The sequence below is a fragment of the Neodiprion lecontei genome, chromosome 4 (genome assembly GCF_021901455.1).
Source record: "Neodiprion lecontei isolate iyNeoLeco1 chromosome 4, iyNeoLeco1.1, whole genome shotgun sequence".
Taxonomy (NCBI): Eukaryota; Metazoa; Arthropoda; class Insecta; order Hymenoptera; family Diprionidae; genus Neodiprion; species Neodiprion lecontei.
In genome coordinates this window covers 14,794,364-14,821,193 of record NC_060263.1, presented here as the reverse complement: position 1 = coordinate 14,821,193, position 26,830 = coordinate 14,794,364, and the positions used below count along the sequence as shown (strand labels likewise).

General features: G+C 39.4%; 3 protein-coding genes across 13 annotated transcripts; all 3 read left to right on the top strand.

The window, feature by feature from the left end:
* Positions 1–304: 304 nt before the first annotated feature.
* Positions 305–10,631, top strand: LOC107221380 (arginine-glutamic acid dipeptide repeats protein). 7 transcript variants are annotated; one of them, XM_046736198.1, is made up of 10 exons: positions 305–623; positions 1,075–1,248; positions 2,173–2,308; positions 2,692–3,051; positions 3,138–3,218; positions 3,328–6,751; positions 7,861–8,136; positions 8,405–8,612; positions 8,774–8,840; positions 10,576–10,631. In XM_046736198.1, exons 3-9 carry the CDS (start codon positions 2,261–2,263, stop codon positions 8,838–8,840), a joined length of 4,464 nt encoding a protein of 1,487 aa, XP_046592154.1. In that variant the 5' UTR covers positions 305–623; positions 1,075–1,248; positions 2,173–2,260; the 3' UTR covers positions 10,576–10,631. The 7 variants fall into 7 exon arrangements, with proteins under 7 accessions (XP_046592154.1, XP_015515830.1, XP_046592152.1 ...); XM_015660344.2 differs by lacking the exon at positions 10,576–10,631 and adding an exon at positions 9,607–9,715 and having other exon boundaries at positions 8,405–8,603; XM_046736196.1 differs by lacking the exon at positions 10,576–10,631 and adding an exon at positions 9,607–9,715.
* On the top strand, positions 10,597–12,585 carry LOC107221383. The gene is made up of 4 exons (XM_046737928.1): positions 10,597–10,657; positions 10,771–10,867; positions 11,554–11,824; positions 11,990–12,585. The coding sequence occupies exons 1-4, from the start codon at positions 10,597–10,599 to the stop codon at positions 12,101–12,103; spliced, it is 543 nt and encodes a 180-aa protein (XP_046593884.1). The 3' UTR covers positions 12,104–12,585.
* A 462-nt stretch (positions 12,586–13,047) lies between these two features.
* Positions 13,048–25,678, top strand: LOC107221381 (atrophin-1). 5 transcript variants are annotated; one of them, XM_046736203.1, is made up of 8 exons: positions 13,048–13,175; positions 14,095–14,266; positions 14,913–15,197; positions 15,284–15,419; positions 15,509–15,628; positions 15,766–15,869; positions 17,516–17,929; positions 18,167–25,678. In XM_046736203.1, exons 2-8 carry the CDS (start codon positions 14,264–14,266, stop codon positions 19,727–19,729), a joined length of 2,625 nt encoding a protein of 874 aa, XP_046592159.1. In that variant the 5' UTR covers positions 13,048–13,175; positions 14,095–14,263; the 3' UTR covers positions 19,730–25,678. The 5 variants fall into 5 exon arrangements, with proteins under 5 accessions (XP_046592159.1, XP_046592160.1, XP_046592161.1 ...); XM_046736204.1 differs by lacking the exon at positions 13,048–13,175 and adding an exon at positions 13,194–13,410; XM_046736205.1 differs by lacking the exon at positions 13,048–13,175 and having other exon boundaries at positions 13,422–14,297.
* Positions 25,679–26,830: the final 1,152 nt, after the last annotated feature.

The following is a 26,830-nucleotide window of genomic DNA, read 5'->3' as shown; positions in this document are numbered from 1 at the left end:
CCCCTGACACTCACTACTGTTCGTATACTAAAAAATTGTACGCGTTTTGTCCCCCTTTTTTTAGTTCCTCTATGTGGCGCTAGTAGACTTTTGACACGCTCGCTCGCTCGCTGATCGCGCGCAAGCCTTTCAGACAACTACTAGCGCTACCAGTGGTGGAGATTGGCGGCAGAATGGAGGGACATTTTGCGAACCACTTTTAGCAGCATGTGTCAGGGGGCTGGCTGTACCCATTTGGCAACAGCAGTTACGTTTCTATCGGTGGTTGATATTTCGTGACGACGACAATGGGGGATTGACATCTTGATTGACTGTATCAAAATGAAATAAAACAGAGAGCGAGAGCGAGTGAACGAAAGGGAGTAGGAGCAAGAGAGCGAGAAAAAAGAACGAGCGGAGAGACCAGAAAAAAAGTGGGAGAGAAAAAAATTGAAGACAATATGGCCGCGCCTGGGTGTTATGGGTAGTGTGTGATATTCGAAAAGCCTGATATTCGCGACTGGTAAACAATAATGTGCCCGGAGTTGTGTTAACATTAACGTAGCCACTCTGACACATAAATTAACGAATGGGCGGGCAAGTTTATACGTAACGTTGGAAGGATGCTAGGCGTCGGGAGCGTGGTAAGTGCCGAGCGTTACCTCCTCTCCCACAAGTTTTACTACACATATCTATACTTACCACATACATACATCTATTTTTACGCATATTTCATCGATTTTATTCCCTATTCAATCGATTAACTGACTGAAAATGCATGGAATTAGAGAGACAAAAGAAATAAAAAAAAACATCACACAACGAATAAATACCCCCATATCACGCTCGGTTAGATAACGCCAAGACAATTTAAGTTTCGGCTAAAGTTATCCGTAATTTCTCATGCGATATATGGTGTCATAGGTACATGCATCACTTTTCCCTTTTGAATTCCCTTAATATTCTCTTATTATTATTATCATTATCATCATTAACATCATCATCATCATCATCATCATCATGATTGTTATTACTATTTTTGCTATCATTATTTTACAACGCAGTTGAACAAATTCCATCTTTGCTCTCACCTAGGTCAACGTTTACCGTTTTTTTCTCCACAATAACCCATTGAGATAAATCTACCTTAGGAGGGTTTCCTAATCCTTCATTGTTCGCTGATACTACGCGTCTAATAGTCGCGCAATTAAATGAATCCGTGACACTCCGCTGATCCTCGCAAATGACGCATTGGCATGGCTACTAGAGGTATGTAGATCCAGAAATTCTCCTCATACCCTTTTACGAATTACTAATTGTTATGCAAATATCATAGATACCTTTCACATATTGCTATTTACAGCACAACAATAGAAGAAATTGCAAACCTTTAATCATAAAGCTTTGTTGTTACCCTTTCTCAATTACTTGCAGAGTTAATTACTGAACATGAGTTGGAAATTGCTCACTTTGCAACCTTTGATGAACCGTCTCAAATCTCGCAAAATCCTTTCTCATTAGACCAACTGTCAGATTTGTTATTCATTGTTGTTTTATCTGAATAGAATTTACTTCCAGGCTTAAAAGAAGTCATCAAATTATCAGTCACTCTGTTTTATAGCTATTCAGAGCCCTTGTTAAGATTACATATGGAATAAGCTATTCAAAATGCATTGGGATAGAAATACGAAATATATTTCTCGTCAACCATGATGTAAAATTAACCAACACTTTGCTTTGGTTTAATTGCGTCAACCTGATACTAACTTTCCATTTCATTATTTAATTTTCACGACAATGTAGTAGTCGAGCATGTGTAGTGTTAAAATTCTACTCCCTTTAGCCGAATTCTCAGAATAACTTTTGAGTCTCTCTAACTATTCAAGTAACAAATATAATTTACTCCTTGTAAGAAAATCAAGTCTTATCATCAATATGTGATTTTTCATCGACGCGTTGAATTTGACTCAAAACCTGTCAAATCAGAATATCACCGTTGTTGAAACTTCTTCATTTCCATACATGTTGGCAGTCATGTTTGATTTCAAATTCAAGACATACATAGTTTGATCTCTCTTTATATATCGTCTGTTATCAATAAATGGCAAAACTGATCGCCTACAGATTTATATTGTTTAATATTACACACAAAAATATTGTGCCAAATGTATTATACGCCTGACTAATTCCTAGGGGTGGAAGGTAGCACTTTACTGAGACTTGGAGACTGACAGTGGTTAAAACACTGGAGAAAGACGGTGGAGCTTTGGAGGAGGGGGAGATGTCTGCTGGTACCCAAGGCGAGATTCGGGTCGGTCCATCCCACCAGGTTTGCCCGATTCTTTGGAAAAACCTCACTGCTTCATAGCTACCCTGCAAATATAATTAATATAATTCACGCATAACATCTAATAACTAATGAATGTACAAAAGATAATAATTGAGTATAAGTCAGCGGCAATAACAAAGTTTTTTTTTAACAACACAATCGCTTTCTCATCGCACTAACAATAGAACAATGCAAGTAAACTTGTATCGGCTGAATAAGAAGGAACTTCAACCTAGCAAAGTTTCACCGAATTCTGTTGAGCTATTTATGCCTTATGAAATTCAGCTTAGCACTTTGAATAAGCAAGCCGGTATACATGTGTGCATGACTAACTCGCTTTGGCAGTGGTGCTAACCGCGCGCTACCCTGAATTTTGGGTACAGGAGTTGGTTTCTTGCCAGGCCCGGTTGCCTGAGTACAGGCCGGGCATCCCTCCTGGAGATCTTCATCCGGATCCTGAGTTCTCCAAAGAACGTGAGGAACTACGATGGGTCCCGGCCATGGCTTTGGACGGAGATCTGTTGATGTACTTAAGAGCTGCCCGATCTATGGCTGCCTTTGCAGGAATGTGTGACGGCGGATCTCCCGATGACGGTTGTGTAGCTGCCTCGCGAGACGACACTACGATCAACGCTCTGGACATTTTACATGACTCTGGCTACGACCCTGGCAGGGCACTTCAAGCACTAGTCAAATGTCCCGTACCCAAAGGGATTGACAAAAAGTGGTCCGAAGAAGAAACTGTGAGTATATTGTCGAGGGGTGATTACGTAGAACAGAATAATCGAAGGTCGATACTTAATAAATAATGTAATGTTCCCCATTTCAGAAACGTTTCGTAAAGGGTCTTCGTCAGTTTGGAAAGAATTTCTTTCGCATCAGGAAGGATTTACTGCCTCACAAAGATACGGTGATTATGAATGTGAACTAATATCTTGAGACGCGTACAATAGTTGGTTAAAAGAAGAAAAAAAAGAGGGGGAAACTGGTTTATGTTGGGAATTTTTTGCTCCGTTTAGCCTGAACTAGTCGAGTTCTACTACCTGTGGAAGAAGACGCCTGGCGCGAATAATAACCGACCCCACAGACGACGCAGGCAAGGTTCATTGCGCAGAATTCGAAACACTCGTAACTCTCGGGCTGGTACTCCCAAGGAGGAGATACCAACCCCAACAAAGGACACTTCTCCCGTGGCGCCAAACCCCAAGGAGCCAGCATCCGAACCAGAAATAGCACCTGTCGGCACGCCAGCTAGCAATAATCCAGGTGGCGAAGTCAGTTCAGTTACGGAAGATGATAATTCGGAAGAGGATAGCGATTCCAGGGACACGAATACAAACGGGACTGCGCAATCCTGTCAACACTGCTTTTCGACCAATTCAAAAGACTACCAGATCGCTGGTAAGGACAGGTTGTTACTTTGCGCCGAATGTCGCGCGCATTTGAAGAAAACCGGAGAACTTCCACCTGCTCCTCCGTACCTCTTTCGCCCAGTGCCGGCCGAATCTCCCGACAGTCCAGGCAGGATGAGAACTCGCAATAAGGCCAAAGAAACGCCGAGACCCGCACGACCAAGGAGAGCCGGTGGAACCGATACGCCTGATCAGGAGAAACAGCAACAGCAGCAACAGACTCCGGATAAGACAAAGAAGAAATCATCTGGCAAATCAGAGACACCGAGAAAGGGACAGAAACGTTCACAAGCCGACGATCCTGAGGAGGACAAGGAATTGCAGAAGCGTAAGCGTGGCGAGAGACCGGAAAGTCCATCCGAATCTCTTACTACGGACAGTAACTCGTTGATGGATGAACCTGAGCGGGAGACCGAGGGTGAAACGAACGATAATCATTTAGTCCCGGTTGCCGTCCAAGTCGACGAACCTCCCAGTCCTGTTTTAACCACACCGGAAGAAGCGCTGGAACCAACTCCAGTTTCAACGCCGGGTCCACCACCCATTCAAAGTTTGCCGATATCGGTTCCGGTTATTCACGCCATAGAAAAAAAACCGATCGTAGAAGAATTGCCAGAGACCAAAGAACAGTTGGAAGAAATGCCGATGATGATGAACCAGCCTTTGAAATTGGTTGAGGTCCTTCCTCATATGGAGAGAAACATGTCCCCGGTCGTCGAAGATTCCAAGGAAATGATTCAGCCCATGAATGCCGGCAACCAGCAGCCAATGAACAACATCGGCGACATCGGTCCCTGTATACGAAATTTATCACAACCTGGTATGGTGAGCGGCCAGAATTGTGCCCCGAACTTGCAGACTCTTCAGGTACCCCCTCAACCTCCGCAAGTCATGCCCCTAAATATGCAGCATCCCCTGCCAAATATACCGGCTAGCCAAAACGTACCGCAGAATTTATCCCAAAATCTGCACGTATCGTCAAATTTAGCTCAAAATATGGGAAACCCCCAGAACATGGTCGGCCCTTCGAGTATGGGGAATCCCCACGGAATACAGCAGAACATGTCTGCGTCCTCGCTTAATCTTAGCATACCCCAAAATCTCTCCACCAACATCTCGCAGATACCGCAACTATCGAATTCGCCGCAGCCCTTAGGCCTGCCCGTTTTACCTCCTGACATCAGAATGCCGGAGAGAATAGCCGAGGATAGAATGCCACAGGAGAGACACAGGGACAGCAGAATGCACGACAGAATGTCGGACAGGCTACAGGAACAGCGGCAAGACGGAAACGGAGAACTGGATAGAACCGAGCCTCAGAATTTGTTTCAGCCGATTCCTCCGCCCCAGAGTATGATGCCCTTGGAGAAGCCTCCGACCATCGCACCTTATTCATTGGTACCCACGCCCCCTATGGAACCACAGAATTTGAAGATAAAGCAGGAAATTATTCCTCCTGAACCTGACCCGTTGCAGAGCTTGAAAGAGGTGAAAGTCCCTGGATTTCAAACTGGATTCCCTGGCCCAAGTTTGGAAAACATCAAGAAGGATCCCGATAGCTCAAGCAAGCCCCCGACGCCCAGCAAACATCCTTTGGTGCAAAATAGCCAACAGGTTGCTCAGATTCAGTCGGTTGCCGCTTCCCCAACTCCGAGTTTGCCACCGCCACCGACGTCCATTCCGCAGCCAGTGATGCACCCCTCGCAGCAGCCGAGTCCGCACATGGCTCACCCATTCCATCCTCACCACCCGTTCATTCATCACTCGTTGTTAGCAGCAATGCATCCCTACCATCACGGCGGAATGGCTTACCCCGGTTATCCACCTGTCGGATCGTATCCCCCATTCCCTGCCTATCCTTACGGCCCAGTTCCTCATGCTATTCCGCCCCCTTCTCCACAAAGAAGCCAAGAGAGCACGACGATGATGACTGCTCATCACTCCAGCACTAGCTCCAGCGTTACTAGAGACGAGGGTGATAATTTGATCGCCACACATCATCACTCGTCCAGTATGCATCAGGCAACGACGTTGCATCACGACAAACTTCTGACTATATCCTCACACAGTTCGCACAGTCATTCGCATAGCCAATCTTCGCACAGCTCTCACAATGCTCAACGGAAGCCCGCTCTTGTGTCGGCCTGTTTAACGTCTAGCAGCTCTGTCCACCATCATCATCGACCGCCTCAGCTGCAGCCTCCTATTCCGCCGGAGCCGAAACCTGAGCCAGAAATGGTGGAACCTGAGCCTGAGGAGCCTCCAAGTCCTCGGGGCCCGTCACCGGAGCCGCAGATGGAGGATTCTGAGTGTCACAGATCTCAGTCAGCCATTTTTCTCCGGCATTGGAATCGCGGTGAGAATAATTCTTGCACTAGGACTGATCTTACATTCAAACCAGTACCGGATTCAAAACTGGCGAGAAAACGTGAAGAGAGAACAAGGAAGGAGAGGGAACGTGAGGCGGAGAGGGAGCGAGATAGAGCAGCCGCTCAACAGGTTAGAAAAATGTCAACTCCCGAAAAACAACCGGAGCCTTGCAAGCCACCAAGTCGAGGGCCTCTAGAACCTGTTGTATCTCCTTACGACCGCTACGCGGCTAGGCCAGGATCTTACGTTGACACCCCAGCGCTTAGGCAGTTGTCCGAATACGCGAGACCTCACGCTGCATTTTCCCCTGCGAGGCATCCTGGTCCACCTGATCCGATGCTGCACTACATGTATGGTCCGGTAGCGAGGGAGCGCCTCGAATTGGAACATCTGGAGCGGGAAAAAAGAGAGCGGGAAATCAGGGAGCTCAGAGATCGCGAACTAAACGACAGGTTCAAGGAGGAACTGCTCAAGGGAGGCCCCAGGTCCATACCTGGTAGTGTGGATCCGCACTGGCTGGAAATGCATCGACGATACGCCGCTGCTGCTGGTCTCGCTGGTCCCGGTCCTTCCGGTCCTCCCCAAGCATTACATCAGTTCAGTCTCTACGGCGCTCCTCCAGGTCCTAGCCAATTGGAAAGGGAACGTTTAGAACGATTAGGTACGAAACATTGTTCTTATCATTCTGTTTCTAACTCAGTGGCTCTTTGAAGTGGCAGAAACGGTATCTTGCAACGTTTGTAGCGCTAATGTTCAATCAGAGACGTGTGTCCATGATTGATTCTCATTAAAGTCTACATAACTTCGCTTCTGAATCTCAGTAAAGTTCATGAAAAAATGCAATGCAATCGATAAGTTACTTTTGCTAAAAAAAGACACTGAGTTTTGAAATTGATTTACTGTTGTTGAAGAATTAGTCCAGGGGATATAAATATCTCGTTAGAAATCGTGTTTGGAAAACTCATGTGCCGCAAAGGAATATTTTGCAGTGAAATGTCCGAAGATTTTACGTGTTATCATACTTCGTTATTACCACATTCACTTTGGACACGCTCTTTATAAAACATATCCTCTTGAGATGTATATACCCCCTTGGATGTGATGTAGATACATGATAATTTCCAGTAGCAGTAGTACAATAGTCTTCTACATGTGTAGTGGATAAGGTTTTAGGTTTCAAGCAGTGAAATAACATCCAAATTACGTTTTTCATGGGGATTAATATTTTATTATACCTGCTACCGTTACCTTGACTCACGTCGTTTCAATCGAAGCAATCGATACATTATTGAGAATTATCTTTACTCGTATTCTTAGCCAAAAATGTTGCAGCTTAGTAGTCATTGGAAGAATACTTTGTTGATAATTGAAGCTCAAATCTGTAAATGTTTACGCATATATGTTATAAACTCTTGTGAAAAGTCTTTTTTACCTGTCTTGTTACATATTCAGCTTTGTAGAGATCCCGCTTGTTGATAACGTGGGCCTTGTGATGTTATTTGAAACCGACATGTCGCAGTTGAAGGGAAACTAACTCCTATGGCGTCATCAAGTTACCAATTAAGTCTCAAAGAAATGTGTTTCCTTGAAGTATCTGTAAATGAAATACCCACCCCTTGTATCGAATTCTGATAAACACACGGAATTGGATCAGAAATTGATGATGAATATTGGAAATATGACGATGAGTTGAAATTTCCGAGCTCCCTTATTTCCACCCCCATAAAACCAGTGAGTAGGGTTATTTCACGGAGGCGCTGTCGGGTTTAGGGATACCGACGGCAGCCGGCGGGGGGCCAGCAGGGGGAGGGGGCGGTCATCCAGCTCACCATCACGGCCAGCTGGACGAGCGGCTGGCTCTGGCTGCTGACCCGATGGTCCGGTTGCAGATGGCTGGCATCTCGCCCGAGTATCACGCTCACACTCACGCGCATACGCACGCGCACACTCACTTGCACCTACATCCGGGACAGCAGCAGGCCGCTCAGCAACAGGCTCAGCAACAGCAGGAAGCAGCTGCTGCTGCCGCTGGATTCCCCCTGCCTGGTAGGTGATAGGATCTTCGACGTTAGTTAACCAACAAAAATCTCTATCCCGTGCCGAATTTCTCAAAATTTCAGCCCGCGTCTTAATCCTAATCATGTAATATTACTACTAGTATTTATTCTAATTGTACAACAACATTCACAGAACAGAAATGACCTCCCCTCCCACCACTCCTCCCTCATGTCGACGAATTATTAACCGTAACATAATTCTTCCCAAATTTAGTCCTTGCTCTGCAATTGAGTCATTTCATTTTTGTTTCACGCAGCCGCCGCTGGCGCTAATTACCCCAGGCCAGGACTCATGTCTCGTGATCCCTCGCTCGGCCTGCATCCTGCCGATCTCCTTGGTCGACCTTATGCTGAAATGGCTGTGCATCAGGAACAGCTTCAGCGTCACTTAATGATGGAGCGTGAACGTTATCCTCATCATCCTTCGTTTGTTGCCCATCACGAAGACTACCTAAGGTTTGTGTTGTAAGAAAAAATCGTACCTCTTATTCCTATTAATAATAAGCGATCAATTCTTGACGCAAGACACTAAATGTTATTCTCCTGGTTCCACGTTAATAAAACACGTTTTTTGTTTGCTTTTCTTTCCCTTTTCTTTTTTTTTTTTTTTTTTTTTTCCTCCCTAGGCAACAACGTGAACGTGAGTTAAAGGTACGCGCTTTGGAAGAAGCTGCGCGAGGATCACGGCCTTGAGTAAATTTATATTTCTATTTTAATTGTTTTGAAAAGTTAGGGACGCAAGTAGCATAGTTATAAGAAAGTATGCATGTCATTATGCTAGTAAAATGCAAAAATTTTTTACGAACTTTTGTACATTTATTTCTTTTTTTTTTTTTCTCTTTACAAACAACTCAAAGCAATGTACGGTTGTATAGCACACGCGCTGAGACAGCGATATTCGTCAGCTGTCTTTACCACTGCCTTCTTTTATCGTTATACCATAAGAATTTGACACATTCACAAATAGATATTATCTTCATTGGACGAATCACGACAGTTTTTGTCTTTTTTTCTCCTTTCACAATGTAACTGTTCAAGTTAAAATGTAATAATTGAGACTCGCGAACAAAGTCTAAACACAGGGTTAATTACTTTTTTCGGGAATTCGCAGAAATTCTAGTGGTAAATTTTTTTTGCGTACTTTCCTAACGTTAACGCTTTTTAATTTATTTTTAGTACTCTGAAAAAAGAAATTTTCTAACCAAGCTTGATTAAAATTTGATTTATTCAAGTGCTCGGCAAATGGCATCCGGTAATGCTAAACAATCATGTGTAAAGTATTATTTTGTTCAGTTTCAAGTTTTCAAGATGAGAACTAGCACAGTGACATAATACCGTATAATAATTATTACCTAGTAATATAAAATAATGAATATATATAGTAATAATCATGATAATGTTTGAACGAAACAAAATGATTGAGCAATGTTATTTATTTTTTTATTTACAAACGATGCAGATAGCAGATAGCAGAATAAGGATTGCCGGAATATTTTTTAATTAGCAAAAAAAAAAAAAAAACTAATAAAACTTCAGTACAGCTCTGTACCGTATACAACACAATAATAGGAATAATAATAAGAATAATAGTATTGATAAGAATAATGATAGTGAGTATAATCACACAGAAAATATACATATACATACATATTATTATATCATAATAGCAAAAAATTACTTTACATGAACATGAATACCTACATACAAACATACATGATTATACGTATTCATAGAAAACAAGTAACGTAAAAAAGGGGAGATAAAGAACACAATTTAAATTACCTAAGTAAAATTATTTGATAGAAAAAACAGCTGATGCGTGTGCAAATGATTGCAGTATCTGTAGTCATTGGGTGAAAAAGTACCAACAAACCATAAGGAAGAAAAATATTTATCACAAGAAAAAAACAAAACAAGGAAGAAGGAAGCTATAATACTGTATTGTATGTACCGAATGGTTTAACTTTAAATTTTATAAAAATACATGAATACTTCGACCGAAGAGCCACTATTCTCTAATTAGTTTAGCAGATGCTTTTTTTTGGAGTCGCTGCCGCCAGCGCCGCTGGTTGGTCCCTTGTTTTTATTGAGTGTAATGTGAGATGCAGACTCTGACCACTTGTGGGAGTCTCACCCACACCCCATGGCTTACCATCATTTTACTACGTTTCCGCATGTGCGTGTATGCGTACATGGGTATTACACACATGAACATGTGGTACACACATGTCAGCATGGCCTGTGGTGGGGGGGGGGGGGCAAATGAAAACGAGGATAGCGCATAGTAGATGCCTTACTCATTCATAAATCAGCCTTTCTAAAGCAAAGAGTATCTCGTAACAATTCATTCGAAGTATCACACTGAGTCTTAAACCAGCTAAGCTGTTTAATAACCAAGTTTGTTCATTTGGTCATCATTATCGCAAAGGAGAGGGAAAGAAAGCTAGGAATGGCTGCTAGGAAAAGAGATGAACCTGGTAAACAACGGTATCAAGCTAACGCTAGAGAACGTGACCGAACACATAGGTAATAATTGATTTCAATTATCTATATTTGCCTGTGTTGATAAGCATGCTGGTTACGTTAAGTATACCGTGAATTAATTCTCTATCCATTATGACAGTTTTCTTTTCTTTTTTTATCCCTATACTGCGAAACAATCTATTCAACGGAACAGAGGTCTTTCTTTTACCCTTAGATTCGATGGAAATAATTTGTGTGTAAGTGGTTTTTTGATGATTCATTTTGACAAAAAAACTGAAAAATAAGTACGTGGACACGAATTGTGTGGCTTTTTCTTCTGTATTTATAGTCGCAGTGCATATATTGCGACGATCAAATAATTCAACGTGACTGGAACTGAACGTGCGGCATATACCTACGTTTTATTTATATTTATGATACAATAACGGACGTGTACAGCTCACCTATGTGCAGTATCTACATGTGAATAATGCTGTGAAAGAACTAAGGGCGGGAGGAGTAAAATGAATAAATATCACGATTTCGATTGCTCTTAATCAATGATTCGACATAATCGGAACTAAAGAATCGAATGTTAAAATTTAAATAATTTAAATAATAAATTTAAATAATAAAAATTATTAAAATTAATAAAAAAATTTAAATAATAAAATTTAAAAAACATTAAATATGAGGTTATCACATGCACGCGTATTTATAAAATTTTTTATCGTTGGTAGAATATTTGATAAACGTAAAAGATCTCTGCTCTGTCGATTTATAGAATTTCGAGAAAACCTGCAGCTATCGACTTTATTGTTTTTTAAATTATCTAAAATTTCAAATGACAAAAAAATAGTCTATTGCGCTTAGTATAGAAACGTATTTCAAATGAAAACAAATGCAGGTTCACAACTCAAGAATCGCAATCTTCACTGTGCAGCGTAAATACAGCGTTCACCGCCCTTAGGACATTGATACCTACTGAACCTGCAGATAGAAAATTATCTAAAATCGAAACGTTGCGACTGGCAAGCAGCTACATCAGCCACTTAGGAGCTGTACTAATTGTCGGTGCTGCTGATCAGCCCTGCTTACGCTTAGAGGAAAATCATTTACGATCATCAACGTTGAACAATTCGTGGGGTAGTAATGAAACTCATACAGGCCGACCCCAGGTCTGCACTTTTTGCCTCGCTACGCACAAAAAATACGTAAGTGTAGTTGTTTCACGAAAATATAACGATAATCGCGATACGATTAGAATGTGCACGGAATTCTGTATTTGTTGTTTGATGACATGAAATTTTCCGGTATATGCAGTGAACCATGAAAATTTGAGGAATGAAACCGGAATAAACAAGTTTTGTGTTTTTCAGAATTTGAACGTCGCTTCTCAAACAATCACGGACTGTCAGAGTCAAGAAGGTGCGCAATACATTATACTTCCGTCGAGTTCGTCATCGTATTTCGACTTGAATCCGATATATTAAGTATAAGATTTTATAAAAATGCACGATAGATACACGAGCGAATGTATATTAATTGTAAATACGATTACAAATGTAACGACAGTAACGTATCTACCCTAATGTTGACTCAGTTTTCGAGAAAGAAAAGACAGTCGGATAAGAAAAATGCACCAACGCACTTTCGGCGATATTTGTTTTGGTCTCTCGCATAGCCGACAATGCAGTGAGGAAAGACGTTTTGGTGTTACTCTCCGTTCTCGTTTGCCGTTCCACATTTCAGTGTTTTTATTTGGTTATTTATCACCTGTAGCAAGAAATTGGAATAATGTTTGTCGCAGAAAATAACCGCCGTTCATGGTCGGAGCGTCACTAGGTGAGATTATATATTTTTTTTCAAATTTATGCCATTTTTCCGGTTTTCATAGCAACCGTGGTAAAACTAACTGGGTTCACCATTATGCCAAAGATTTTTCAAAAGAGGTAATAAACAAATGTTGCAAAAATTAAATCAGCCAATCTTTTCTACTGTTTATTTTTTATCGTACTTAATACAATCAATTTATAAGCAATATTTAACTCGTCAATCTTCTTATTCCTTTACTTCTATTTATTTCACGTATACATCACATTGCATGATAAGTTTACTCATGAATTAGACATTTTTCAATCTGTACTGTCTATTTTCTATTTCATTGTGTGTAATCACAAATTACGCAAGCTAATTAGGTATGCGGACCCTATGTCAGGGTGTCATTGACCCTTTAAGAGACCATCAAATAATAAGAATGGTAGAAAATACTTAATCGGTTGAAAAGTTGCTCGCATGTTAATGACCGAAAAATGACTATCGTATTTTGAATATTCGGAAATCATCGCTGCCTGCGCGCTTGCCCTGGTCACTTCCGGTTTTAGTCTAGTTAGACACTGCTACTGCTACTTAAGCGCGAACGGATCCTTTTAGAACCACAGTTTCGTCGCGATTCACATCCCTAGCGCTGCACGATCCATGATTAACAAAAATTTCGAAACGCGCGTAATTCCTAACTATTTGACCGTGGGATAGTGGCGAGAAAATTTAAATGCTGACAAACAGGTATTTGTTTCGTATTATGTAATTGTTTATTTCGAGAAAACTAACGATACGATTATTTTCATTTTTTCCCTCCGCGATGATAGCCAACTCTTCATAGCCACTCGATATAATCTCATTACCAAGCGCTCCATAACCTTAATACAATAATGGTTGTATTGTGCGGGGATCGATCGTACGTAACGCGTCATTCTACTGATCGTATAGGCACGGCCGTTAACTTGTATCCTGATAATTGGTCAGTATAAGTTTATTTCAAGCATCCTCTGTGTCGTCATTGTGTTATGTCAGGCAATCGAAAAAATTTATTTACAAATTAGAACAAGAGCGTAGGATCTAGCGGAGCTGCTGCCATGTTGAATTTTCGAAATTTCATCAATGACACTACCTATATTTTGTTTTCTTCTACTCGTAGATTTTATAACTTCGTACATGAAAGTATTTCGGTAGCAATTACTAGCGTGTAATGATCTTACGTCGAATTCGACTGATTAACTTTCTCATCTGTACACTCGCGTGCTCTACAGTCGACGTAAAATCGAATATTCTATTTTTCTTAAATTGGCATGTGCGCGTGTACATTCGTACGACATACATATACATAACTTACGCACGCATCGACGATTATACACATTCGCGCAGGCGAGTGGAGTAAAGGCTGACACGAAAACAAATCGAAGAGAAAAAAGGATATCTAAGAAAAATAATAATCAAGACATTATGCCAAATTATTCGATCTGAATATTTAACGACGGTATGAGAATGAATTGAGTATCGTGCAACAGAGCGGTTCAAGTTTCCGAATATTTCACAAGATTTAGTATCTCACCGCTTATATTGTTTTGCGCATTTGATTCAAATTGATCAAAAGTGGGCGCGCGGGTCGCCATCTTGTAAAAGTGGTTCTGTGTGGTGTTTGGAGGTTCTGCGAAGAACAGGAGCTTCGCCAGAGGCTGGGAGTCCTTTTGAAATCCTCCTAGCGGTCCTTGGCAGTCCCTGGGCGCCCAGGTGACGTCCCGCGAAGCCAGGGGACCTCCTGATAATCTCGGACTTCTGTCTATCAACACAAACACTGCCGAATCCTCGGGAAGATGGTGAGACGAGTTTTTCAACATTTTCTTTCGGGTATTTTTATTATTTGACGTTGAAAAGTCTTGTTTCATCACCGGAACCTTAATCTCACCTATTTTCCATCGATTGACTGGCTTATGATGTGTGTTTGTATTATTTTCTTTTTTTTCTTCACATTTCTTCACAACCGATTGCCAGAATAATCGAATGTTTCTTTATCGTCCTCATTTCTTTTCTGTGCCGTCTCATCAAATTTATGCCCTTAGAAAAAAAGGAAAACAAACTCGTGCTACCGCGATTGTGTCAATATTTCTTTTATACAGATATATCTATGTGCAATGTGTGGGTATTGTGTATTTTTACAATCACTTGGTATCCATTTACTTTGGCTAGCGTCAGCTTCTTTGAGGTAACAATATTATCGCAAGTCAAATAACGAAATTCTGATACAGCTGCAGACTATTGACATTCACTCGGTAATTATTGTTTGGCTGATTTCTTTTCCCCCTCTGCAGCGTCGTCAATTGAACATTAAGGGATGAACATATTGCGTCAGATAAAGGCAAGACATAATTTCAAATCGGATCATTAATCCATCTTGTTTGTATTTTCGACGGCTTCAATGACATCACTTAATTTCCTTATTCCATTTTCTTCGTTTTTATTCAGAGTTCAGCATCGACTGGAGGTACAGAGGGGTCTAGTCCAGCCTCCAGCCCTGCATCTGCAGCAAGTCTTGCAATGGCAGCACCTAAGTACGGCACATTAGTCCCGAACCGAATTTTCGTTGGTGGTATCTCGGCGAGCACAAGTGAGGCAGAACTTGCCCAGTTATTCTCCACCTATGGCAATGTCAAGGAAACTAAAATAATTTCGGACAGAGCCGGTGTCTCCAAGGGATACGGTTTTGTCACCTTTGAAACGGAGGAGGAAGCTAAACGACTTCAACAGGAGGTAGATTCACACCAATAGAGCATATTTCGATTGTGAATTTTTTTTCTTTCCCAATGTCACGTGCATAAATCCGTCCGTTTTTACAGTCGGAATGCATCGTGCTGAGGGAAAGAAAGCTCAACATTGCTCCCGCAATAAAGAAACAGCCTTTCAATCGATCTTACGACAGTAGTTCCGGTTCTCCCCCTACAGTACCCACAAACACCTATTACTACACAAATGGTAAGTCGAATCGCCAGCTCCACATATGTTGAATCTCTTGGGAGATATTTTTGTTGATTCGGCTTTCCTGAAAACGTTTTTATTTTCAGGCATGGGTCTAACGTACCAAAACGGCATGACTTTCTACAATGCCGGAGCTCCAGCCCCTACAACTCCGGTAGCACCTCCCGCCGATCCTGCAACCATATATCAAGCTACCAGTGTATTTGGTAAGTGTTCGTAACTTGCCAAAACAGACCAGTGTGAAAATAGTTTCATGTTCTTTGGCTGCATCTCGAAGTTTACAAATCAAGAATATTCCAGACGAAAGTTGAATTAGAACCCAATCACTTGTTTCATTCTTCAGGACCGCAAGCAACTGCTGGACACCAAACATTCGCTCCGGTTATGTATCCTTGCCCAGCACCTTCTTTGTACGTCCCGCAGCAGTACCAATACACGCCGATGTCGGTAAGCCAGTTTTCCATCAAATAATAAAAAATTTTCTACTTTCTGACAACAAATGAAAATCTGTACTTGGGTACCTGACTCGATAAAACTATAGAAACAAAAGACCAAAAAACATCAAAAATATTTATGCTGCACATTGGCTCTTTTGAAGATTGTACTTTATTACCATTCCTATCTCTCTCTCTTTCTCTCCCTCTCTCTTTCTCTCTCGGAAGATTGAAAGAAGAAGAAAAAAGTACATTTGGATACACAAACATCTTTTTCTCTACTTTCGTCAGCCCTACACTCAATATGTATATATATACATATATACACATATATATATATACATATGCATATATATGTATGGTATATCGGTTACGGTTGACAGACAAACGGTCTGATGGGCGAAGGCATCCCACCAGCGTTTCTACCCAACCCTCAGCAACTGCCCACTTACGTCCTTCTCGACGCTATACAGTATTGAGGTCTGAAGGTATATGGTCTATGCTACGTGTCAAGCATGCATTGCAATCTCTAAGCACTTTCATTACTGAATCCATTCCGACACAGGGTGCAGCATTGCACGTATTTCTATTTAGCATGTCCTGCTTAATTGATTTTTTTTTTTTTTAAATAACATGGCTTTACCACCTTTGTTTTATGTGTGTCATCACTGTTTTACTCTCGCTGCATCACTTTGCGTGTATATGTTTATTTCGCAAATTCTATCCCTTTCTTTGCATCTAGATGACTTGGTTTCTCGTGTTTGTATATGTGTTTGCATCGATAGGTTGTATTTACTTTTTTTCTTTTATTTGTGAATCATCTTCGAAACGCAATATTTCAGTGTTTACCACATTACTCTTAACACCTGAACTCTTGGTAACACTTCTTCATCTTGAAACTATCAAAAACATAATTTTTATTTTTTTGCTCATTACGTATCGTTTTATACTCTCACTTTAATATCTCCTCATTCCACCTACTTGTACCCTTTAATCGCTCCTAAGAACACCTTAGCCTCATCTTCGTATTAATTATTTCACAAAAACGGATCGTTCATGTTTCTCCATTGTAAAATAGGTTTCCTGATCCATCGTATTGTCAAATAACAAGTCTTAGAAATTTCGAGCTACGATTTCCTATATTTCGTCACAAATATTTCATCCACTATCATACATCATCTTAACTGCCTTGATTCAATTTTTTGTATCCTTCGCATTCAATTAACGATCCAGCAAAATTTAAATGCTGTAAAAAAAGGGGGGGGGGGAAGAAATGGAATGAAACCAATTAGATCAATCTTGCAAACTGATGCATATTAGCTACCATTACAATACGTTATTTGTTATTCTTTCAATATATTATTCGTCATTATACACTGCTACCTTATCTCGCGTTGCATGTGGCCAAAGAGAACGACAGTTTGATTTCTTTCTTTCAAATTGATCGTCTCACAAACTTGATAGATTAAATAATGGGATATATAAACAAGTAAATCGGGGTCGCTTCGAAGTTGAAAAATTTCAATGTGTTTCAAAAAAGTGTTCAATGTTATTTACAGAACTCGTTGAAGGTTCGTAACGATCCTTGTGATGCTTGTATATATTCACCATGTACTTCCCTTATGTTCCCCTGAGAAATAGATTCGTTTATAATTACAGTACGAGCCATATTACACAGGGGCAACGGCGGCCGGCACGCCTCAGTACTTGTATACGACTAGCAGCTCTCAGAGCATTACTAACGGTGGAGGAACGGGTTCTGGGGGCGTTACAAACGGAGCGACCAGTCCGCCGGCTGGCCCTCCACCCGCTCTCACGTCTCTTCCAGCCCCACCGCAGCCGCACCATTTTTACACGCAAGCAGCCCCACCACCTCATCATCATCCCCAGGTACCCACTGGCCCTCCGCAGCCGCAGGTCGATCCCGTGTACTACTCGTACACGGCTGGACCTCCACCGCCGCCCCCGTCACACGCTTCAATAGGCCTCACTGACCAGCAGCTACTGTTATACGCGACAGACGGTTCATGCCAGCCTCAACAATCAAACGACACCCAGGCACAGTCGCAGGAGGTAAGATAACCATTCAAGATTTACAGCAGATTGAACAAGGGAGTGTGTTAAGAATTGCCTTACACGTCATTTCCTTGTCTATATACTTTTCTATTCCTTGATCATTGGACAGTTTCTTCGAGCATGTCGGACCTTGTTGACAAATGAAATGAGAGCTCGTTTCTATAGCGCTAAATGAATTGTATCGATGAGAACAGAATTGATGCGAGTTAACGAAAAAATTGAATAAAAACTTAGGATTCTCTGAACTCTGAACAGCCGCAGCACGGTGATACATCTGGTTCAGCGAAACCGCTGGTTCCTTTGGTACCCATTAAATTCCCGATTACCAATAGATACCCAGAGAGCTATCACCATCCAGTTGCGATTCATACCACCAATTTACATGGTTCGCAGACATGCTTAAGCGATAACGCAGACGTGGGAGATGCCGGTAGCGTAGCTCAGATGCACTGTAGAACGATTGTCTATCATCCAACAGCCGTCTACATTCCTCACACCCATCCGTCGTCTCAATATCATCCGTCTTTGTCGGGAGGTCCTAGCCTTCTGCCGACGCCGACGTCTGCGTCATCCCATCATCACCACCACCACCACCACCATCACCCCTCCCTTCAGTCGACAGTTAATCCAAAATTGCAAAGCATCGTAGCGCATCAGCGCGACTATTCGAAAGCGATCGTAGCCGGCGCACAGGGCAGCTATAACGTCAAGTCACAAAATTTGAGCATCGCGTTAATCTCCTCATCCTCCGGTGTTCACAATCACGGTAAGCCTCACGGTTCGTCGACACAGGGTCAGAAGTACGCGAGCGCGTCGGACTTTCACAAATTTACAAGCAACGTTTTGTCGACGACTCATTTTCCCCCTCAACATCAACTCGCCAAGCGATCGTTGTGCGCCAACGCTGGTCAAGCGGCTTACTTCTCAGGTCAAAGGTCGGGATACGGGTCCTTCAAGTCATTGGCGTTCGGCCCGACGACAGGTGTGGTTTTGAATGGTCTGAATTATCCGGGATCTCAAAAGTTGACAGTCAGTCATCAGAAATACAATACAGATCAGTATTTCGAGGGCGGCGGCAACAATTCGAGGTCCTCGAGAAATTATTCGCATAAAAATCACGCCGCCGCGGGTCGAAGTAGCGGCACGGTCAAACGGGTGAGCTTGGACAATAACAACTGTGGCAACAGTCAAACTGGGGAAAAGTACGGTGCGCAATCAGATTCGCAAAACGTTGATATCGCCGCAGAAACTACAACGACCTCGAGCACAATGGTCGTTTCCGAAAAGTCGTCCAGTCCGCCACCCGCACCTTATTCACCCATGACTCGTCCTCTCCCAAACCTCTCGCCTCCCGTTCCTCAGGTCCAGTTCTACGCTCCGGCCCAAAACCGTTACCAGACGGCCATGCCGGTGAGCAATACGCCTGGACACCAGCAGCAACAGCAACAACAACAACAACAACAACAACAACAACAACAACAACCACCGGCGCAGCGGCGGTACACAGTTGCACCGCCTCTGCCAGCGGGGAGAAAGCCTTCGGAAAAATATTCAGCTGCTCCGGCGCAGAGTTCGATGTTGCGGCAGCACAAGTATAAGCCTAACGGCATGATGCAGTCTGGCAGTAAATCTGGTGATGATAGCTTGGGGGGAGCTGGTGATGCGCCGCCTGGTGTCGGTCGCATTCCGATTACCCCGCCGGGTACCCCGAGGAACGCTCACACCGGAGGGCTTTCGGGTGGTGATCAAAACCAAATCAGCGATTGCACTCATCAGCTGCAGGCATTGAGCCTTTAGCCCTTCTCTGACTCAGATCTGCCCCTCGACTGTACCAGTGGTACAATAGTGTTTAACGAAAAGCAAGTAATTAACCGACTAAGTAAAGTAAGTGAATTAAGTAAGCTAGCCAGCTAGTTAGTTAGACAGTTAGTTATTTAGATATAATAATTATATAAAAATTCAGCTGGTTAAAGACAAAAAAGAAATAAATATATATATTAATTAACAAAAGAATAATAATAACATCAATAATTAGACCGATAATAACGATAATAATACGCTAATGAGATATATTTAATAAAAACTATAAAAGAGGTATATATATACATATACATATATATACACACACACATAAATGCTGTAATCTGTGTGTTTAAATCATTCACCATTCTCAAAAGCTGATGACGAACTTTGTGGTTTAAAAGAAACGAAGACGCATGCGTGAAACGTACTTTGATTTATTTATTTATTTTTTTTTTTTTTTTTCTTCGTAATCTCATTTCTTTGACCGTTGCAGAAAAGATTCAGGGGGTTTGGATTTTTCTTAAACTTAGAAGCGGTTCATGTTATTTTTGGCAAATATGATTTCGTTGGCATATTTATCTTAAGTGCCACATGTTACCTATTGATGATTGAAATTTGAAGAAAAATTGGAATGCTCCTGATGTATCGTATAGATATGTTCGTTATTCCCTCAACGGTCTACTTGCACACTCCTTACAGGAAAGCACGAGTGTGATACAACGAACTTCCAAATTTATTTTTAATGATTCCTTGCAACGATATACATATACATGTATATGAATGTATGTATCATACATACATACGTGTATATATATGTATATATATATACACACATATACACACACACATATTAAGCAGCTCCCACTCAGCATAAGTTGTTAAATATTTATAATTACGAAAAATTAGTAATAACGAACCGTTGGCAGAAAAGTAAACAAAGTTAGTAAAATGATATATAGAAGTATATACATATGCATAAGAAGAGAGACAAATCGATGTTATAAAGGCCCTAGATATATAAGATACAATAATAAAATGAGTAATGATAATTTAATATATTAATATTTAAAATGCGATATTCGGAGATGCGATATATTACACATATATACGATATACACGAGATAATATATATACATTTGTATATGTGTACGTATGCGTGTGCGTGTGCGTGTGCGTGTGTGTGTGTATATATGATATATTAGATAGCATATTATTACATATTATACGAAAATACGAATAGGTATAAATATTACATACATACATACATACATATAACATACTTATGAATCACCTGCAAACAATAAAGGAAATGTTTTTACATGTAATAATTACTATGAAAAGATCCATTATGCACACACACTCCCACATATATTTTGTGCATGTGTGCGCGCGCGAACAGGCAATCGAAGTGATTGATTTGTTCAATGTTATAAACAAATTCTTCAACACGAAGTAGAACGAAAGAAACGTCGAATAGTTTTTCCTCATGTCTCCATGTCATCAATAGCCGTATTGTTTGCGTATTGTACTAATGGAATGAATCGCCCCTATTATGTTAAACCTTATATACATGCCTCTGTACGTACATACATACACTCATACATACATACATTTACTTACCTAAAAGTAAATATTAGTTGGAATACCACAGTGTCGTGTAGTATCTAATAAATCGAAGCATGCATGATAGGCTCGAAAAAAAGACGAAGAAGAATGTAAAAAAACGAAAGACATCTTTAAAAACAAATCAGCAATTCCGAATCTCACGAGCAAGGCTAGACTAGTTGTAGCAGACAGATAAAACGAAGAACGGTAGTATGAACTAAGTAAGTAATATTTGTAATCGTACAAAACGAGCGATCGGTCATGTGTTCAAAAAAAAAGAAGAAAAAAAAGATTGTAACGATAATAATAAGAAAATTAAATAGAGATACCTTAGAAAGAAAGAAAAAAAATATAAAGAAGGATACAGAAAAAGCATTGAGAGGGGAAAAAAGCGATAATAAATAAAAGTATAATAAGGATATTAATTAATGAAGTAACGATAATAATAATAATGATAATAATAATAATAATAATACAACTGTCATTATTACACGCATACATACATTATACACAAACATGGACAGATAATTAACAACAGGACACACATGATGGAGTTAGTATTCGTATAACGGTTGCTCAAGGCACTGCCACATATTTTTCTTTTTCCATCATGAAGAGAATTAAAGCTTTACTTGCGGTCTAGCTGGAATTATTATTATTATTTTCAACCCTATCCCAGGTCTTGTAGCACATCTGTCGCCTCACATCCAAGCAAACATGACTCATTATCGTATGAATATTAATAATATTTTAAAACAATTTTTGACGGTTACAGCGTTAATGATGATAATGAAGATGATAATGATAAATAAGCCGCAAGGGATGATAGAAAAAAAATAATAAATAAACGTACTACGCATCATCTCTTAATTCCGAGTGACTAAATTATACAATGAAATATAGAAATGAAAGACAAGGGGAAAAAAGGAATAATAATTTGAAAACAGATAAACAAAAATATATAAATGAATAATAAAATTACCTAAGGGGAAAAAAAACATGAAAAAAAAACAAAAAAAAACCATAAAAAAAATGTGTCGGCTGTGAGCTTCCAAGCAAATAACAATAATTAAATTATTATAATGATATTATAAAGAGAAGTTGAATGATATTCTACTCCTAATCTCTGACGGTTATGAGAATGAATTTCTTCAAACTGTGTTGAGAAATTTGTTATTATCTACTATTGTCGCGTATTAACTGTTACTCTCTGTTTATGAAGAAGATATTGAGAAAAATAACTAGTAACATAAAATATTATATAGTAAGGTAACAAATGAGTCGATCGATCGATCTACTTGATGTCTAGATTCAAGCGTTTATAAGATAAGGAAAACCGGGCGGGGGGGATGAAAACAATGAAAAAAATAGCACTGACAACGCGACAAACGCTCGATCATAATGCAACGTGTCGAAGGCCTAAAAGTCGTTAGGTCGTTATGGAGAAATTAATAATTTGTTAAAAATAAGAGTGCCTTCTATTTGTTTTCGTGGTTGTATTGTTATACATTTGTTGAGTTACGTTCCGAAGAGACTCTAATAATGTTGTTATAGATGAGAGAAGGAAAGAGAGAAAGAAAAAAGAGAAAAAAATGTTTGAATATTGTTGTTCCTCTATTTATTTATTAATTTATGGGCTGCTGTGACAGCTTGGTAATAAAAGCCCAGCGAATTTTTGGATGTATAAATTTAAAATGAGAAAACAAAAAATAAGAAAAGGCAGGAAATTTTCGCGTTGGCAATTTGGCACCACACGATACTAAGGTGACTATGATGGAAATATAAAGCAGAATAGAATATGAGAAACAAAACGAAGAGAAAGAAGTAAAGAGGAAGAATGAGTGAAATGAGAAAACTATGTATACATATATATGCGTATAAAGGTATAAAATATTGTAAGTTTAACCCTATAAATTATTATTATATATTATACATTTCTTCACCGAGTCATGCTAGCATGACGCTAAACAAACAGCAGCTCATTTCGACACCTATTTCTATCTATGATACACACAAGAAACAAAACATACCCAGCAATATTGAAATACATATATGTTAAGATTTATTAGTGATATTCAGATATACAGATTTACATATGTGTATTGGGCATTCCGTATCAAATCAACAGCTCATGTCCTTCAACCCCTTCGATTTTAATCGTTTTTTAGTATGATTTAGTTACTAAACCAAAAGGGTCTCGGCATTTTTTCATATTCTTTTAATCAACAGTCAAATTTAAGAAAGACCGAAAAACCAATTCCGAAAACCCCATTTTTAAAAATCTGAAAAAATTTACATTGATTCTATGATTCAAAATATGATTTTTAGGCCCTACTAGATAATGGGATCGAAATATATATACTATTTTCTTCGCAAGTGTTTAATTTTTCCATGTCGGAATCGGAGTTTTTATTTTGTTGATCAGATAACTTGCGAAAAAAATTTAAATACTTTAACTGTACTCAGACCTCCTGTTAGTTCTCTAAATTTCACATAAATTCAAATCCATCAATATTTGAGAAAATTATGACCGATCAAAAAATAAAAACTACAATTCCTGCATTGACAAACTAATAACTTCCGAAAAAATATTAAATATTGAGATGAGATTATATGTTTCATTACCGTGTGCTGCTTCAAAATCAGATTTGAAATCATAGAAACAGTGTGAAGTTTTTGAGATTTTTAAAAATCACATTTTCAGAATTGGTTTTACTTTTTCAAATTTCACTGGTAGTCAAAAAAATCTGAAAAAAAAATCGAAAACCCGTTTGGTTTGGTAACAACATTATACTAAGTAATGATCGAAAACGTAGGGGGTGAAGGATGTAGTCTGCTGATTTGACGTGGAAAACCACATGTGCATATTGATGAATCGCTTGATCGTGCATTCAATACTGTCTTTTTCAACAATTTTAATAACTTGTTTATTATTTCCACCCTTTTTAAAATCATGCAGAAAGACTAATTAGACATGAAAGCAGCACAACGTGGTCCTAAATATGATTTCATAGAACGCAGAGGCCATCTCATTTAGAACTCAACCTTGCAAACAAAATGTTCTGGCCCAACTACTAAATGGCATTTTTCGCTGTCAGGTTTGAAGTTGAATTTTAAATACCGGCCCAGTTGGGAGAAAATAGAGTATGTATATGTGTGTGTATATACATAGAGAAAATACACACATAAATATACATACATATAACACAAATACACAAATATAAATACGCGTCATGGTATACATATTATATATAAGATAAAAATGTAGTACTACATATACATTATATATTGTAGCGTAGCGACGGTAAAACAAAATAATATAATATACAATATAATAATGAATAAAAAACGTATATATACCATAAGCTACACACGCATGCGCGCGTCCACATACATATTAATGCAAGGCATTTTGAAGACCATCGTTGACTATTTTGCGAATACACTGTGAATGGATCACAATGACATTCAGGAATACTAACAGATATCTGTTCTCTGCTTCTATTCCTTGGCTAACAAATCATCAGTGATTTTCTTTGACATCTCGTGTGACGAATTCGTAAAATTACTGAGGTACATCACCTTACTTTTCTAAATACTGACGGCTTAATAGGTTTCTTAGATGACCGTAATTGCGGATTCTAGTTGAAAGATTATCTATAAAAAAAATGGCCTAATTAACTAAGGTTGGAGAAATTGTTGGATTACAGTCCTCTTATGATATGACGAGGATTCTCTATGAGAGTAGCTTCTTCTTAAAGCAGTCCTATTTATTGTTCGTCGTTATTCCATGGATGATATTTTCTAGAAATGATAGTAGTAATGCTATAGATATCTCCTCTTTAAAATGCCTTGTGTTTATAAGAAGAAATTAATGTAATGACATAAAACAAATTAAATTATATACAATGATTCATGAAAAGAGAAGAAAATGACATTTAGAATGCATCACTACGCATGTATAATACACTTACATATATTATACACATATTCTATTAGATAACAGAATGAGAAACCAACCATTGTGAAGTGATACACGAATACAATATAAATTATATGCATACAATGCCTAAAATAGACTTCGCGACTATATGCATATGCGTATGTATATATGTTACCATACATGATCATATTTATATATTATGTATGAAAAGAGAAGAACATGAAAATAAAATGAACAGTCGATACTAGAATTATATGCATGAAATAGTGTGCACAATACACATATCCATACGCATAATGAACTGTAGCAGGCGATAAAAACTCGGCGAACAACACACGTAAAAGACATTGTAAAACTGCATTGCGTATGGTAAAAATAAACATGTAGAAAAGTAATTTATATGTCTCTTATCAACATTATCCCGTTTTGTGAAAAAGCTCCCCTATCGCGTGCACTCGTTCAGGCGACAGTTTTAAGCGGGAAACGCACATGATTATAGAGATTCTTGTCCTCTTTGATATTATATTACTTTGCTAAAGTTATGTTTCGGATATCATGTAATGAAAACATTTCATTGAGTCACGTAGGATCGAAGTAAATTGATTTAGAGTTGTTGAAAATCTCAAAATTTCACGACGTAAATTCAAGGGGGTCGTCAGCCCTCCTTTTTCATGATTTTTCGAGCGAAAAACTTTTTATCTCAGAATCTATTCGTACCACCATTTCTAGACTAGTTGCAAAGGACCAGCAACAAAAAAATTACGAAAGGAAGTCTTTTGTTTTTTGGCTGTAACTCTTCATCCGCTATCCGTAGCAAATTTGGACTGCACGCAATCTGTTTCTCGCAAAATTATGTAGATGTGCATCAAAGAATTGTTTCCAGCAATTTTTAAAGTCGCACAAATTTTCAACAAAAATCCAAAGGGGTTAGCCTTACTCTATTTTTATGCAAAAAATCCTTCGTCTCAGAATCGATTTGTTTGACCCTTTTCAGAGTAATAAAATCCCGAGAAACATATATTCAAAACTTATAATCTTACGATTAATTTCAAAACTAGCCGAGCATTAGAAAAATGTAAGGGAGTACGCTCGGAGCGTCCCTATTATTCTGTCACCGCAGATAGCAACATTGTATCGTTCTTCATTGAGCCACAAAAAAAGCCATTTGTGGACTTGGATTGGCTGACTAACCAGTGAGTATAAATAATTTCATTCAAACCTTATTGAATGGTATAAAAACTTAAACCGCATTTTTCTCGAACCTATGCTTTTCAGATCGGCAGCCATGATATCTCGATAACACATTGGCCAATTGAGCTTAGATTTTTTTTGACTGTTTTCCACGTTGGTAGCAGAAATGATTCTAAATAATATTTCTGTTTTTTATACAACTCCTAGAATGGTCAGAAATGGGAAAAATTGATAATCAAAGTTTAGCCCTGTTATAAAATTTTTATTTTCGTTTGCTGAATCTGGTACCAACCATACACAGTCATACAAATTAAGAATATGTTTGGTTTTTACCAGATTCATACAACGTTCGTTTG

Bases quoted from the DNA above. Each gene is read 5' to 3' on its own strand.
- LOC107221381 (XM_046736203.1), top strand. The intron at 15,420-15,508 runs GTAAGTCGAATC...TTTTATTTTCAG, and splicing joins CACCTATTACTACACAAATG to GCATGGGTCTAACGTACCAA. The intron at 15,629-15,765 runs GTAAGTGTTCGT...TTCATTCTTCAG, and splicing joins TCAAGCTACCAGTGTATTTG to GACCGCAAGCAACTGCTGGA.
- LOC107221383 (XM_046737928.1), top strand. From the start codon at position 10,597: ATGGCTGCTAGGAAAAGAGATGAACCTGGTAAACAACGGTATCAAGCT. The intron at 10,658-10,770 runs GTGACCGAACAC...CCATTATGACAG, and splicing joins TCAAGCTAACGCTAGAGAAC to TTTTCTTTTCTTTTTTTATC. The intron at 10,868-11,553 runs GTAAGTGGTTTT...TTCACTGTGCAG, and splicing joins TCGATGGAAATAATTTGTGT to CGTAAATACAGCGTTCACCG.
- LOC107221380 (XM_046736198.1), top strand. From the start codon at position 2,261: ATGTCTGCTGGTACCCAAGGCGAGATTCGGGTCGGTCCATCCCACCAG. The intron at 2,309-2,691 runs GTTTGCCCGATT...TTTTGGGTACAG, and splicing joins GGGTCGGTCCATCCCACCAG to GAGTTGGTTTCTTGCCAGGC. The intron at 8,137-8,404 runs GTAGGTGATAGG...TGTTTCACGCAG, and splicing joins CGCTGGATTCCCCCTGCCTG to CCGCCGCTGGCGCTAATTAC.